At 31.8% G+C, this 14,703-nt stretch overlaps 3 protein-coding genes across 3 annotated transcripts; 1 reads left to right on the top strand and 2 right to left on the bottom strand.

Moving 5' to 3' along the window:
- Positions 1 to 1,714: 1,714 nt before the first annotated feature.
- On the bottom strand, positions 1,715 to 3,928 carry LOC128386312 (phospholipase A-2-activating protein-like). The gene is made up of 4 exons (XM_053345330.1): positions 3,781 to 3,928; positions 3,450 to 3,656; positions 3,112 to 3,296; positions 1,715 to 3,019 (listed from the first exon to the last, which is right to left on the bottom strand). Exons 2-4 carry the CDS (start codon positions 3,587 to 3,589, stop codon positions 1,899 to 1,901), a joined length of 1,446 nt encoding a protein of 481 aa, XP_053201305.1. The 5' UTR covers positions 3,590 to 3,656; positions 3,781 to 3,928; the 3' UTR covers positions 1,715 to 1,898.
- A 1,182-nt stretch (positions 3,929 to 5,110) lies between these two features.
- LOC128386297 (progestin and adipoQ receptor family member 4-like) lies at positions 5,111 to 7,177 on the top strand. Its single transcript, XM_053345312.1, has 3 exons — positions 5,111 to 5,569; positions 5,901 to 6,337; positions 6,512 to 7,177. Exons 1-3 carry the CDS (start codon positions 5,314 to 5,316, stop codon positions 6,734 to 6,736), a joined length of 918 nt encoding a protein of 305 aa, XP_053201287.1. The 5' UTR covers positions 5,111 to 5,313; the 3' UTR covers positions 6,737 to 7,177.
- Positions 7,178 to 9,320: 2,143 nt separating this feature from the next.
- On the bottom strand, positions 9,321 to 14,690 carry LOC128386287 (dual specificity protein kinase splA-like). The gene is given in 4 exon segments (XM_053345298.1): positions 9,321 to 11,091; positions 11,258 to 11,915; positions 11,917 to 13,238; positions 13,339 to 14,690. Coding segments are annotated over 4 exon segments (3,993 nt in total). The 5' UTR covers positions 14,284 to 14,690; the 3' UTR covers positions 9,321 to 10,023.
- Positions 14,691 to 14,703: the final 13 nt, after the last annotated feature.

Raw genomic sequence — 14,703 nt, 5'->3', positions numbered from 1 at the left:
CGCATGTAGGGTGAGCCTCTGTTCCGATTTGGAAAATGAATGAAATTGGAAGTCGCTACTGTAGCTTTTTCTGATAACTGAATTTAATTATTCTGAAAAAAAGGTTAATTATAATGAGAAAAAAATGAATTGCTTTGAAAATAAAGAGATTAACTCTGATTCTCGGACCGGATTAAGTTTTTTCTTCTGTAAAATAGTTTAACTCGAATGAATTGAAAAGTTAAGTTTAAATCACTTAACTGGCTTAGTGAATTTGAGGTTGAAATGGATACTGAATTTTCGTCCTATGAAATGTCCACTTTCGGTACCAGAATTTGGTCCAGTCTCACCTTTGTCTCACTTTTGAACAAAACGCAAAGATGGTTAGTCTAAAAGCGGAAGGTGAGACTGGACCAAATTCTGGTACCGAAAGTGGACATTTCATAGGATTTTAATAAATTATTAAATTCTTTGAAGTTTCATCTTTAATTGTTCTCAATTACTTTCATTTCAATAAAGTTCCGCTTTAGCTCATAGAATCTAAACAATAAGTATGTATTAAAGATACAATTTAGTCTACATGTTTGTATGAGTTTTTGTTACTAATTAAAGTTCTGATGAACTCGAGTTAAATTACGGAAGTAGAAATAATAAACTAGAGCGGATACTCTATTATCAGTAATTTATGGGCTCATAATGATAAACCACGATTATGATAATTGTTGAATTGATCTTGCAACTAATCAAATTATCAAATTTTGATAATATTGAAATAAAAACAAATGATTAACAATTTCTCAGTATATAATCCAATAGACTTTATCTTTATTGAATCCTCTTGAGACTCTAGACTAGTGTCAATACAAAAATTACATAGATTTTACTTCATAATCAATCAACAACTCTAATTGTGATATACATCAAACAAGAACGTGACAAATGAGGGGAGATAACCAAAGGAAGAAGAGAGAGAGAGAGAGAGAGAGAGAGAGAGAGAGAGAGAGAGAGAGAGAGAAATGATGACAATCAATTAACTCTCCCGCTTATTTATCAATCGTGCGAAAAAAAAACCAAACCCATTGTTTTATCAATAATTTCTAGTTATTACTGATGATTATTAACTAATTGTCTGATCTCATAACAGTTTAGTTGTTTAAGTTGAAAACGTTTACTGTTGATCAACTTTAATCCAATTTACGACATTAGATTAACCTAATCCCCTTTAAAACATGGTTACCTTTGTCTTATTTGATGAACAATCCAAATCCAAATACCTGGAAACCTTTGACCGTTTATTGGGTATTAATCGTGATAAATTTCCAGGATTTAAGAAAGTTTTCCGAGTTAATTGTGCTCTAATTATTTTGTTATTCTTCTTCCTATCGACATGGATAACATTTTACTTGGCGAGTGTCACATTGGGAATACTTTTCATGCTCTTTCTCATTTAAAAGGACAATCAACTTAATCAACTCATGAAAAAAACTGCAACCCAACGACAATTAACAATCTCATCAATGGTTTTCATAAGGATAACATGTTAACTTATTGATTAAAAATCAATATTAAACTAACGCCGATTTCAGTTCAATTTTGACGCTAAATGTAACGTGACGTTCAAATGACAACACATAATTGTTTCGTAAATTGTTACGATTAAAATTGTGAGAATTTGTAAAAACTGAAAAAGAGAAATTAAAATAAATTAATTGTATAAACAAAAGCCACAAAAGTGTTCATATTAATCCTTTCTATTTATTGATTTATTTTCCTGTTTTATGGATACATAATATGGATTTAAAAAAATGGTTGAACATTTAGTGTTTTTTTTTGTGTATGATTAGGGAAACTCATTAAAGTGTTTAATTGACATTAATATGAATCAATTTGTGTGAGTTAGGATGAAATGTAGACGATAATTAAGGGGGAACATATCGAGAGCCACCAGTCCATGGATCAACATATTCATTTGATGTTTCTTGTTGTCTTGGTGCTGGAGTTGATCCTTGGGTGTTTTTAATTATAAAATTGGCAATCTGATCAAGATACAATTGGCTCAGATTGTGTTTCCAGATAAATTGTTGAGCTGTCATCCAGGCATCATCGCCTAGATTAAATGGTAACTTGAGTGCTGGTTCATCGTCTTTGATGTCAATATTGAAAACGAAATCATACTCTTTTCCCTCGAATTCTGTTTTTGCTGAAGGATCTTTATCACTATTTGCTTCTCCAACAACATCACCCACTTTGGTCCATTCCATTTTAATGTTACTCCATTGGTAAGCACAAATATTATCACCTTCGCGGATCAATTTGGTTGCCCCTTCTCTTTTACCGGGTTGATGAAGAGCCTCGGGCCCTGGAAGTTGATCAGCTTTGATATCTCCAAGCTCTTTGATTGGTAAGGTAGATTTAGAGACTTCATCATCAAATATTTTGATCTCATCCTCAGAAGCAACTCGAGAATCGTCTCGAGTAAATGTGTAAACTCGTCCATCAGAACAGCCAACGGCTACATTTGACTCATCGATAGCGGCAACTGACCAAGCAGTGGGAGCGGGTAATCGAATGGTTTGAACGGTTTCACCGTTAGCTAACCAAATTCTGATGGTTCTGTCTTCAGAACATGTAACAAATTGAAAAGAAGATGCTTCATTCTTGAGTATACTTATATCATAGATATAATTATCGTGACCATTGAATATTTGAACTGTTTCTCCAGAACCAATGTTCCATTGCCTAATGGTCCCATCGTTACTACATGACAAAAAGTTTTCACTATTCAAGATGACCAAACCTCTGACACAGTCTGTATGTCCTTCGTAAGTTTTTATATCTTTACCCTCCTTGTCCCATCTTTTGATCAGTTTATCAGCTGAACCAGTTAGGAAAACTTGACCTAAAGAGCAAACAGCCCAAACAGATCCTGAGTGACCTTTCAACTTTTTTTCTGAAACATTGGCTCGCCATATGTGAGCTTCTTGATCCCAAGATCCACTCATTAACAATTGATTCTCAGAGTCACCATAAAGAGAGCAAACTGTAGAGAATAGAGATAATTTTCAAAAGGAAATAATTACAAGTCATTAAACTTAAGAGCTTAATTGCTATATTTATAAGCCATTTCCTCACCTGTGCCTGAATGTCCAATAAGAATTGAATTTGGTTGAGCACTTTTAAGGTCATAAGCATAAATACATGCATCATTACTTCCGACATAGATAATATGTTCATTGTTAATTGTCATTACTGTAACACTAGAAACATAGTGTTGAGGTCCAGTGAAATTTTGAGCTTCAGTGAAACCATTTCCAGTTCTGTAACAGAAACAAAAGGTAACACATTCAAATAAATTGACTGACTTTCTCCAGTGTAGTTGGCAAAAGGATAACAAATGAAAAAAGTGTCAACAGACAAAAACAAGACAGTAGAACAATTGTAATCAAATGTATAGAAAGTAATTTACTTACTTTTCGGAGACAAATAATTTAGATATTCTATCTCGAGAGCCACAAACAAATCCATCACAATATTTAGCAACCGAACGTACATCAAGCTGATTAGTTTGAAGAACCTTTCGCAGTTTAAATGGTTTAACCTGATCACTCATGATGGATATTAATTGAATTCACCAAACCAATAAGATGACACCGAAAGTAATCCACTAAACAGAAATTCTAATAACAAACAAACAAACAGGAGATTAAATGAAGAAAGAAAAAAAAAATTAGAAAATCAAAAGATCCGTTTCAATGGATGAAAAGAAAAAGTATTTAGATACTTTGGATTAGCTTTCGATACCTTTTCACTTTAAACACCAAGGATTCAGTGTTCGAACTATTCCAGGTCAGGTTCAAGTTAAATTTCAAATTCCAAATTCTATATAAATAAAAAATAGACTCACAATTAATTGAAACAAAGAAAATATTGAACAACAATCAAGAGAATCATCAAATAAGATATCTCAAGACATTTTCGGCTTGAATGGTCTAGAATTAAATTTAATTCAAATGATAATTAAAGAAATAATAATCAATATCAATAGAATCAAATGGATTATTTTTAAATGTTGAATGTTACAAAGTTAAACATATATTGTACAAAATTGACTAAATGATCATAGTCCAAGTTGAATATTCAATGATCCATTGTTCAATTTGAGTACTTTTATCATGAGATTCAAAAAATCATTATGATTGACATACATAGTAATAATGATGATTTAGTTTCTGATAAGATTTCACGTCAGAATAAAGATCACTAATAATCTTGAACAATCAACTAATTTAGATTGTCGTTCGATTCAAAGTTCCACTTATTAGATAATCGACCTTGTTATTTATAGATGTCTCATCTAGATTTATCCGATCATTTCATTTTAATTGATTCACATCTGAGAAAACAATTATGATTATTAATAAAATTTGAGATTCGATTAATCGAAAATTTTCGATAATCGAATGAATCGTCTAAATCATCACAGGTCAGTAAGTATATGTCATAACAAGAACAGATCCTGAACAATTTCAAATTCAGAATATATAACAAACATTTGAGTTGAAAGTTCAAGTCAAAGTATCAAAATGACAAATCGACAAATTGTCGAACGTTTAATAAAATAATAATAGAAATTGAATCTAAATATATCACTGAATTGCATTTTACTGATTAAGATGAATTAATCAGTCAATATTTAAGTTCAATTGTGATTATCGTAATATTTAGCAGTTTTCAGATATCTAATAGCCATTGAAATTTGTTATTTAGATCACCTTAAACATCAAATGTCGAGTTTCGATTTTCGATATTTGTCCAATTTAATTTTCGACATTAAACATCTTTTGATGACATTTTGATTCTTCAATGTTAAGAAATTAGTTACAATTTAGTAAATTCTAAAATTCTAATAAATCACCTATTATGAATTGATTATGATTAAATTTAAATTTAATTAATTTTCAATCAATCAAGAAAATCATTAGAGACTCTGACAACAATCAAGAGAATCACCAAAGGATCACATATCTAAATCCACTACTTGTGAGCTATTTACACGTAAAGGGTTAGAATCGTTTCCATGGTTACCAAAAGGCTATTCTCACGACAGAATTAAATTGTTACTTGAGGAGAAGAAGAGAAAACAAATTTAGTGTTGATTAGGATTTTCATTGGAATAGAATTTTAATTTTATTTTCTTTCTTTATTAATTTATTGTTATTTTCAAGTTTATCTTTTTGAATGTTGTAAATTTCGTTTTTTTTTTCGTTGGAATTATAATAATTTTAGCAAAAGTGTGAAAATTGGAGGTTTAATTATTTGTTTGATGATATTTTCATGTCTTTATCTGTTAAATCTCACGTCCAAAATAAACACCTTTTGGCTCAGTGTACATCGTTAACAATTAAACAATGGAAGATCACAATAAGAGAATGGAAAATACCTAAATTGTATAAGATCACCGAGATTCCCGATTATTTACAATTTAATCCATTTGTTACCAATGGTTATCGTTGTTGCAAATTGTCCTTTTGGCAATCTATTTATTCACTTTTTTACCTTCACAATGAAACTGTTAATATACTCACTCATGGTAAGAATTATTTTCTATTCTATTCTATTCTATTATTAATTCTCTTCAAATTCGCATCTCAATACAAGGCAAATCTTTTCCTTTTCATCCATGTTTTTCCATTTAACATTCATGAGAAAAACAATTAGCTCAATCAACCTTATCCGTTACTTATTAAACAATATCGATCTCTCATGATAATCAACTAGCAAATGATAATTATTTCTCTTTACTTATTATTCGTTCTATTTTCCTTCCCATAGTTCGAATACCCTTACGAATATGTAAATTATCCTTTCTTTATTCTTTTCATTTATTTTTTTTCTCTCTCTCTCTCTCTATTTCCTTTTAGGTGCACCATTCTTTTATTTTCTACTCTTCATGCCGCGACATATTCCATGGGATCTGATCAATTATCATCTATTAGCATATTTACACATTACTGGTTGTGTTGCTCCTTGGCTTGGTAGTTGTGTCTATCATACTTTTATGAATCATCATTCGGGAGTTGATTTGTATCAAAAACTGCTCAAATGGGATGTCATTGGAATCTGGATTACTCAGAGTCTGGGTGCATCAACAACCATATACACCAGTCTTATTCTTTATCCATTTTGGTTGCAATTTAGTTTCATTTTCCTTTATTCTCTTATAGCAATTAGAGCTCTTCAACATACTCTAATAGCAAGTAGTGTTTGGAAGAGGAGATTTGGTTTCGCCATTTTGGTAGCCATGAGAGTTTTGGCCTTCGTACTCCGCCTAAATGCCATTGAAAGAGGACAAGCCAGTGTAAGATGATTAGCTCATTGATTTTACTCATTCTCTGCTGAACAAGTTACAAATTTTATTCCATGATAATCCTAGTATCTAACTCGTTTTTCTTGTTTTTCTTTTCTTTTTTTATTCGTCTTCGTTCCTTTACCTTTCTTTGTTTCTTTGTTTCTTAATTTCTTTCTTATACAGCCCTTGATTCATACCATTATGCAAGAAATTTGGCCTATCATCGGAGCCTTGATATCGGCGGCTCGAATACCTGAGCGTTGGTATCCGGGTTATTTTGATTTCTTTTTCAATAGTCACAATCTACTTCACGTTTTTGCTGTAATTGGAGCTGTTCATATGCACCTTGCAACTTGTTCAGATTTAATATGGTTATCCAATGTTTCCAAACTATACACGCACAATTAATTTTTATCTACTCCAATTATTGATTGATTGCACGGTTTTAACTCTCTCTTTTCAAAGCAAATAATTTATTCATCAAAAAAACACCAAAAAATCATCATTGCAACAACAACAACAACGTTCAACAACCAATACCTGACTGACAATTCAAAAAAAAAACTCAAAGACAGAACTGTAATTGGAAAATTACTCTGTTAATTTATTGTGATAATCAATCTATTCCAAAGTTGATTTGTTTGCTGTTGTAGTTGTAATGATGAATTAACATAATTAATGCAAATACAATTGGATTACAAAACAAATAACAATTTCGACAAAAATCTCGATAATCATTCATTTTGAAAATTCAAGGATAAACAAAATTGATTCATGATGTAAATATACAGAAAAAAAATAACTGTAATGTTAATATAAATATAATATACAACCAAATCCATTGAATAATATTGCGTGTTAACATTGGATTATACAGGATGAAGCCTTAATCATTAATCGACAAGGAGGTTAAATCATATTTCTATCCCAATCCAATTTACTTTCAATATTTGATTACAGTTAATACTTTCAACCAGTTTCTAATGAGATTCATATACACTCTTAATTGTTTAACACTTTTCTGTTAACAATCTAATCATCACCATTGCATAATTTTCCTTCAAATCCAAGCCAATTATCTAATCATAGGTAATCTAATTATGAGAAAAGAAAAGTTATCCAATCTTTAGATTTTCTCGGGATTAGTTAATCACTTTTATCTCTTTAAATCTAATTTATTTGATTACTTTTCTTTGATTTCCAGTGATTTAACTTGTTCAACAACTTGTCAAGTATAATAATAAATTGCCAATTCAATTATTATCAACATCTATTATATTTATAATCTTGCAGGTCCCAGGAATAATGATTTATTTATAAATTGTTAGTTGATTGTCATTAGATGTTGGGTAAGCAATGAAAAAACCTCATTGAACTTTACCAATAGTAGTTGGGTGTGTCTTCCAATAGATTCATTGATAAAGTATTTTCATCTCTTGTAATCATCTAATTCTGGGCTTTGAACTTTATTTTTATTCTGATTAGAGTGAAAATTGTAACCTAGATAATCAAGAGATACAAATTGTAATACAATTGAGATAATTTCGCTTTCGATGGGATAAAAAACATGGAAAAATCTATCACTTGGATAATAACTCTTTTTTCTTGATAATTGACTTGATAATCGTCGCTTATCAAAGTGATTAAATAGTCTGAATATTGATTGTCGATCAAAATGATTTTGATTGAGATAAACAATTTCTCGCAATTTAAACAGTATCAAGATCAATAGGTTCTTCAAAGTGTCATCATTATAATTTAGAGTTGTTTCTTTGTTTCACTTTGGCTAATCGATTAGCAATTGAATGACATTATCTTGAGAATAGAAAATTGAAATTAATTATCGAAATACAATTTAGTTCTAACGACAAAAAAGTTACAATTAAAGTCACTAGATGGTAACTAATTATCAAGCTTGATTCTTTAGTGTGACTCCATCTTGTGAGAAAATTTAGTTAATCGATGAAATTTTGAAACGAAAAATATTTTTAACTATCAAACGATTAATTGACTTTATCACTTACAGTCCAAGGTAAAGTTCATACGGTCAAGGTCATTAGGGAGTATTGGACACATCCAAATATAAGGAAAATAAAGTTAGATAATTTTACAATTATTCCACGAAAACTGATCTAATCAAAGTTTATTCATCAATCACAATTAAAGTAAAGTTAAATTAGCGAATTTACAAATTAGTCGATTCAATTGATCTTATCTATTTCTCCCGTTGTTTCAGTGTTCAGATTCTGATTTATTTTGCTTTATATCAAAACATGAATTCCTTTTAAATGTTCTAGAATCGATCGCATGTTATGTAATATTTATTGAAAATTTCGCAAAAATCAACTTTTCTCATGCGTGAACATGAATATTGATCTGATTGAAATGATTCCCCATTGAAGGATCGATGCTCATTTTACAATCGACACATTAGTGGACCATTGGGTCTGCGTAATGAAAAGGTATCATGAACATGTGATGGAAACAAGAACAATCAACTTTTAATGAAGACGAAAATAATCAAGATCATCTTCAATCATCTGAAGATTAAAGAAATGAAGGTAACTTGAACCTCGATGATTATTAATCGATTGAGAGATTAAATTATCTATAATCTCGATTGATTAGAAATAATTGCAACATCGTTTAGATCCTCAATACTATTTGATTCACTTTATATTCAAATTGGATTTTATCATCGATCAATATATTGAAAGAGTTGAATGATTTAGAATGAAAAAGAATCCATATCAACTCGAAACGCAATTTGATTCTATTCAATTGAATACGAATTTCAAATGAGAATATTTATAAATAATAAGATCATTTTTTTGTAAGAAAAGCTCGAAACGATATTTGTTTTCACGGATTGGATTGAATTTCGATTATTATTAATAAAATTTAGAAAACGATTAGTGGTAAGTTAATCATGGTAAAGTTTTTGGACGTTGATTAACATAAATTGTAAACAATAAACAATATCATTGGTTGATTCTTAGATTAAGCAACTTTTAATATTATATAATTAATATTAATATTATATCGTGTGGATAGTTTGTTTGTTTTATAGATTTTGTGCCACCCCTTTCAATATTATCATAGTTATTTTTTCATCTTTTTTTTTGTGTCAAATTTGACATAGAAAAGCAAGTTACATGTAATAGATTCTTATGGGGCTTCAGAAGCAAAAAGTATGAGAAGAGATGAAAATGAACGAAAAAAAAATTGCTTGTTGTGAGAAAAAGAATCGAAGAGAGAGAAAAAAGAAAACAGAAACGAGAGACCTGAAGTAGGAGGAGAGAGAGAGAGAAAAGAATGTAGAAAAGAAAAGACAAAGTGAAGTAGAGAAGAAAAAAGAGAGAAAGCAAAAAGAAAGAGAAAAAGAAAGAAAGAAAGGAAGAGAAAGAGAGAAAATATGAGGTTTGTGAGGTTTTTCTCAATTTAAATAAGGTGAATGATATGGATGGTGATTCGCCTTTAGCTTTACGTTGAATAATATTCATCGTATTTAGGCAAATATTAATAGAAAAAAGGGAGAAAGAGAGAGGGAGAGGAGAGAGAGAGAGAGAAAGGAGATACATTGAGATTAATTCATGCAAATGTACAGGTGAGAATCATGTCTTGATCTGTTGAGAGACATAAAGACAAAAAAGCAGAGAAAGTTAGAGAGCTGAAGTGAGCTGAAGGTTCCTTAATCATGGTGAGACTTCAGAAGCAATTATTGGCTTGGGTGTGGTAAAACAGGCCATGTTTAGTCCAGGATGTGCTTGTCGATGGTGAACTTTCAACTGTTTACGATTAGGTAGCTCGATATTACAATGGAGGCACTTGACATAGAATCGCACTCCTGTTGATATTCCTGATAAATTGCCTTCATCATTTATCGGCACATCATTTGTGAGATCAATTGTATTGTTTTTCATCAAATTAGCATTCATGTTTGTTAAATTACTTAAATTGTTCAAGTTCATCATCATGTTCATCATTAAACTACTTGCACTGTTAATATTAAGATTACTGTTACTTAAATGTTGATTGTGTTGTTGTTGTTGTTGTTGTTGTTGTTGTAGTTGTTGTTGAAGATGGTGCTGAAGTTGCTGTTGGTGATGTTGTTGCAGTTGTTGTTGTTGTTGCTGCTGCTGTTGATTATGATGGTGATGATGTTGATTGTGCTGATTACTGTTTCTGTTATTATTTTTGTTGTTTGTAGTTGACAATGCTGAAGATGAAGATGATGAGGACGTATTGTTGGTTAAGGTATTGGTGTGATGTTGATGATGAGAATGAGGAGTCGGATGTTGGCGTTGATTTTGTTGATGTTGGTGATGAAGTTGATGATTCTGAATATTTTTATGATTCATGACATTTCCATTGTTATTGTTACTTTTCATTGATAAATTCATAACAGAACTCATGTTATTATGTGGATTTTGCCGATATTGATTCTGGTGCAAGTTTTGCTGCTGATTCTGGTGGTGGTGATTATATGAATTTCTGTTGATATTGTTGGTGTTAGTGTTGTTGTTGTTATTGTTGCTGATGTTGTTACTATTACTACTACTAGTACTAGTACTGGTACTGGTACTGGTATTGTGACTAGTACTGTTACCATGTAAAGAATAGTTATTTTTACTTAGATTACTATTGCCTGGATTACTTAAACTACTTTTCAAGTTGTTTCTCTGTTGAATCGCTTTAATCGAAAGAGGACTTGGAAGATTGACAACTCGACCTCCTTCAACTCGAACATGGTTAACATTATTCTAGAATAAAAAAGAGAGTAACAGAAAGAAAGAGAAATTGTTAGCAAGTTAGTTGAAGAAAGTAAGAGTAAGAGATAAGAAAGAAGAGGAAGAAAAGGAAGATGAGGAAGAAAAGAAAAACCTAAGAAAGAAGAGAATATCGATAATAATAATAACATGATAGTACCTTGAAAGGAACGAGAAAATTGTTATTCCTTTGAGAACTATGGGAATTTTCGTGATTCAATAATAATCCAAAGCCATTCGCTTGTGGTGGATATTGCAATTGATGTTGATGTTGGTAAAGTCTCGCCGCGTTCATTTGTTGCTGCAATTTTAATCTTTCCATTTTTATCTGTTCTATTTTATATATTCGCCATTTCTTTTCCAGGAGACGACGTTTTTGCACTGATTCCGCAATAAAACGCTCCAACTTTGCAATCGTAAGGGTCTTTGGAAAGGCTCGACTTAGTTGATATAATGTAGCATCACGCACATAATGATTTTCACGAACATGCTTCAGGGCAGCAGAGTCAAGGTTAGGTAAACGAGTACTGTGACCCAGTTTCTTGCAAAATGTACACTCGTATGCATTGTAGGCCAAATGTTGATGGATGTGTTCAGCAAAGGAAACATCATTATGACTGTTACAGGGTGTGCTCGCAGAGGCGACTAGACTTCTCCGAGGCAACGATTTCTCACAAACAGGGCAACAAGTTGCACAGGAACAGTTGAGACTCAATCTACTTGATGATACCGGTGTTATCTGAGATTCCAGGAATTCATCCACCCATCGTTCAATATTCTGATCTTCACGGATCTCGTACATTAGATCAGTTGCCTCGATGTTTCTCTTGGTGATGCACAGTAAATGCATCAGTATCGGGAAACTTGTTGTCACAAAGAAGACACAAAACTGGTTTGTACTCCAAATGTTCACCGAAGTGTGGATAGGCGTCTAGTTTACAAGGGAATTTGGCATTACAAAAAAGGCAAAAATATTCTTCTGAGTGTCGACGTTTATTGGACGTTCTTCCAGATTCAATGTATTCCGCATGAGAAGGTGAAACAGAGATTATCATGGAATTGCTGTCTATCGGTTCTTCCGAACAAACTAAAGATTGATCTTCAATATCTTCCTCGTCATCCAATACAATAACTCCATTGTCATTAATTGAGTTGTTCATGTTGTTGTTGTTGTTGTTGTTGTTGTTGTTGTTGTTGTTATCATCATTATTATTATTATGGTGATTATTATTATTGGAGCTGGAGGTAGATGTCATGTTGGTGTTGGTGTTGGTATGAGATAAAGTTGAGGTGGTATTTGTATTTGTATTGATGTTTGTGTTTGTGTTTGTGTTTGTGTTTGTATTTGTGTTTTTATTTGTATTTGTGAGAATGGAGGGTAAAGTTTCCGTTGGTGGTGAAGGTAAAGCATAATTATGACGATTAATTGTTGTTATATTGTTACTATTACAACTCATTGCAATTCCATTTCCATTGACATTTGGCGAACCAACCATTTCTCGAATCAACTTCTTTGTTGGACGTCTTTCATATTCCATTGTTATTCCAAATTTAGACAAGTAATTGGCAATAAAATCATCTAATTTAGAGATGGATATTGTTTTCTGGAAAATCATCCACCGAGAATCAGTATCATCAATCTCTGGGTGTTTCAATTTAATATGATTGTTTGCTTTGCTCTCGAAATAAGCCACAGAATATTCTTTACCTTCCTCCTTACAACGTACACACTCATACGGTAAATAACAAAGGTGACGATGGATATGATCAATTTTACGACTAAATGAACTTTTCCTTGGTCGCGCAGATTCAATCTGACTCCCTGAGAATATTTTCTCACACACTGGACAATGATCTCGAGGTGGTAAGGCTCGGGTAATTGTTGCTTGCGCATAAAGAAATCCATTTATCCATTTATCAATAATTGGCTGTTCTCTTCTCTTGTAACGTCCTTTCTTTGCTTCAGGATGTGATTCTTTGTGATGCCTCACAAACTCTTGCATATCAGTAGCACCCTCACCACACAAGGAACACATCATAGAATAATAGTTGACATGCTTCTGGTAATGACGACGAGCCTCATCTCGATCTTTAAATGTTTCCGGGCAGAAAATACAAAAATATCCAACATTCAATAGCTGCTGTGGAATAAACCAAGAGAAAAAAACACAATTAATATCAAAATACAATCATTCAGACAATAATCTAAACTGAGACAAAAGAGAAAATAAAAACACTTACCGAATCGTCTTCACCAGTGAAATCAACCTCGGCCATTTCCTCTTCATCAAATATATTAGCAAATTGTTCCTCGAAAGTAACTTGATTAGATTGGAATATACCATTTTCTGATTTCATCGAATTGTTGTTGTTGTTGTTATGATTGTTGTTGTTTAGATTCGAATTGATAAAATTTCCTACTAATTTTGGCTCACGTTTTGAGCAACTAGCTTCTATTGGTGGTGTAATATTATCCAAGTAGTTGTGATCATTACTAAAAGGCTCATTTTCATTAGCATTTCTTTCTTCATTAGCATCTTCATGGTTTCTTATCGTCTCAATGTTATCCTCGGCATCATTGTCGTTGTTTTCGCTTAGTATAATATCATCGGCATTTGTAATCGTATCGGTCATTGTATTTAAAGTCTCTAAATCACCGATAATACAATTTGAATCTATTTCATTTATACTGTCGACAATATCACCAATAGGATTGTCCATATCTTCATCTTCTTCTTCTTCTTCTTCTTCCTCTTCCTCTTCTTCCTTCAGAGTACTTTCACAAACCATTGGTTCAATGTTGTCGTCAATGTGGTCAATGTGGTCAACGTGTTGATCGTTCATAATGATTATATCATTATCTATGATACAATCGCCATCATCGATATCCTCACCATCTTGGACATCATCTTCAACATCTTCAACTTCATCTACTTCATCATAATCTTTATCATCTTCATCACCATCACCATCACCATCGTCATCATCATCATCATTGTCATTGTTATTATTAACATCAGCTAAATCTTCAACATTATCACTTTCAACTTCATTGTTATTGTTATTGTTGTTATTGTTGTTGTCAAATGTAGTAGTCGAAATCATCAGGCTGTTGTTATTTTCATCATTCATATTGATTCCATTTTTATCAAATTCATCAAATTCTAGAATCTGAGACTCATCCATTTTCCTAGAGGACAAAATATACACAAGAAGCACAAGAACAAAAAGAACAGATAAAAAGAAGAAGAAGAAAATGAAACCAAAGGAAAGGAACAAAACACAATTAAAGTAGACACATTGGTTTTACTCTATTAGAGTTCTGGTTGTGGTACTGGTGCTGTGGTCATGGTGAGTGTAAGTGTAAGTGTAAGTGTAAGTGTGAGTATGAGTGTGGTGGTGGTGGAAGATGAAGACAAGAGAATTAATAAAATGGAAGAGGAAAAGAAAAGAAAAGGCAAAGGCACATCACAGAGTAAAAGAAAAAATAGAGAAGAAAAACAGAAGAAAAACAGAGAGAAGAGAAAAAGAGAAAAAAAGAGAAGAGGCAAAAATATAAGAGAAAAAACAAAACCAAATGGTAACCGAAAATTAGTGAAGGTTACA

This window comes from Panonychus citri, unplaced genomic scaffold (assembly GCF_014898815.1).
Source record: "Panonychus citri isolate SS breed McGregor unplaced genomic scaffold, ASM1489881v1 Contig00068, whole genome shotgun sequence".
NCBI lineage: Eukaryota > Metazoa > Arthropoda > Arachnida > Trombidiformes > Tetranychidae > Panonychus > Panonychus citri.
This window is presented reverse-complemented; position numbering and strand designations above follow the sequence as displayed.

Coding starts and splice junctions, on each gene's coding strand:
- LOC128386312 (XM_053345330.1), bottom strand. CDS start 3,589: ATGAGTGATCAGGTTAAACCATTTAAACTGCGAAAGGTTCTTCAAACT. Junction 3,297..3,449: donor AAATTATTTGTCTCCGAAAA/GTAAGTAAATTA, acceptor TTTCTGTTACAG/AACTGGAAATGGTTTCACTG. Junction 3,020..3,111: donor TATTGGACATTCAGGCACAG/GTGAGGAAATGG, acceptor TATTCTCTACAG/TTTGCTCTCTTTATGGTGAC.
- LOC128386297 (XM_053345312.1), top strand. CDS start 5,314: ATGTCTTTATCTGTTAAATCTCACGTCCAAAATAAACACCTTTTGGCT. Junction 5,570..5,900: donor TGTTAATATACTCACTCATG/GTAAGAATTATT, acceptor ATTTCCTTTTAG/GTGCACCATTCTTTTATTTT. Junction 6,338..6,511: donor TTGAAAGAGGACAAGCCAGT/GTAAGATGATTA, acceptor TTTCTTATACAG/CCCTTGATTCATACCATTAT.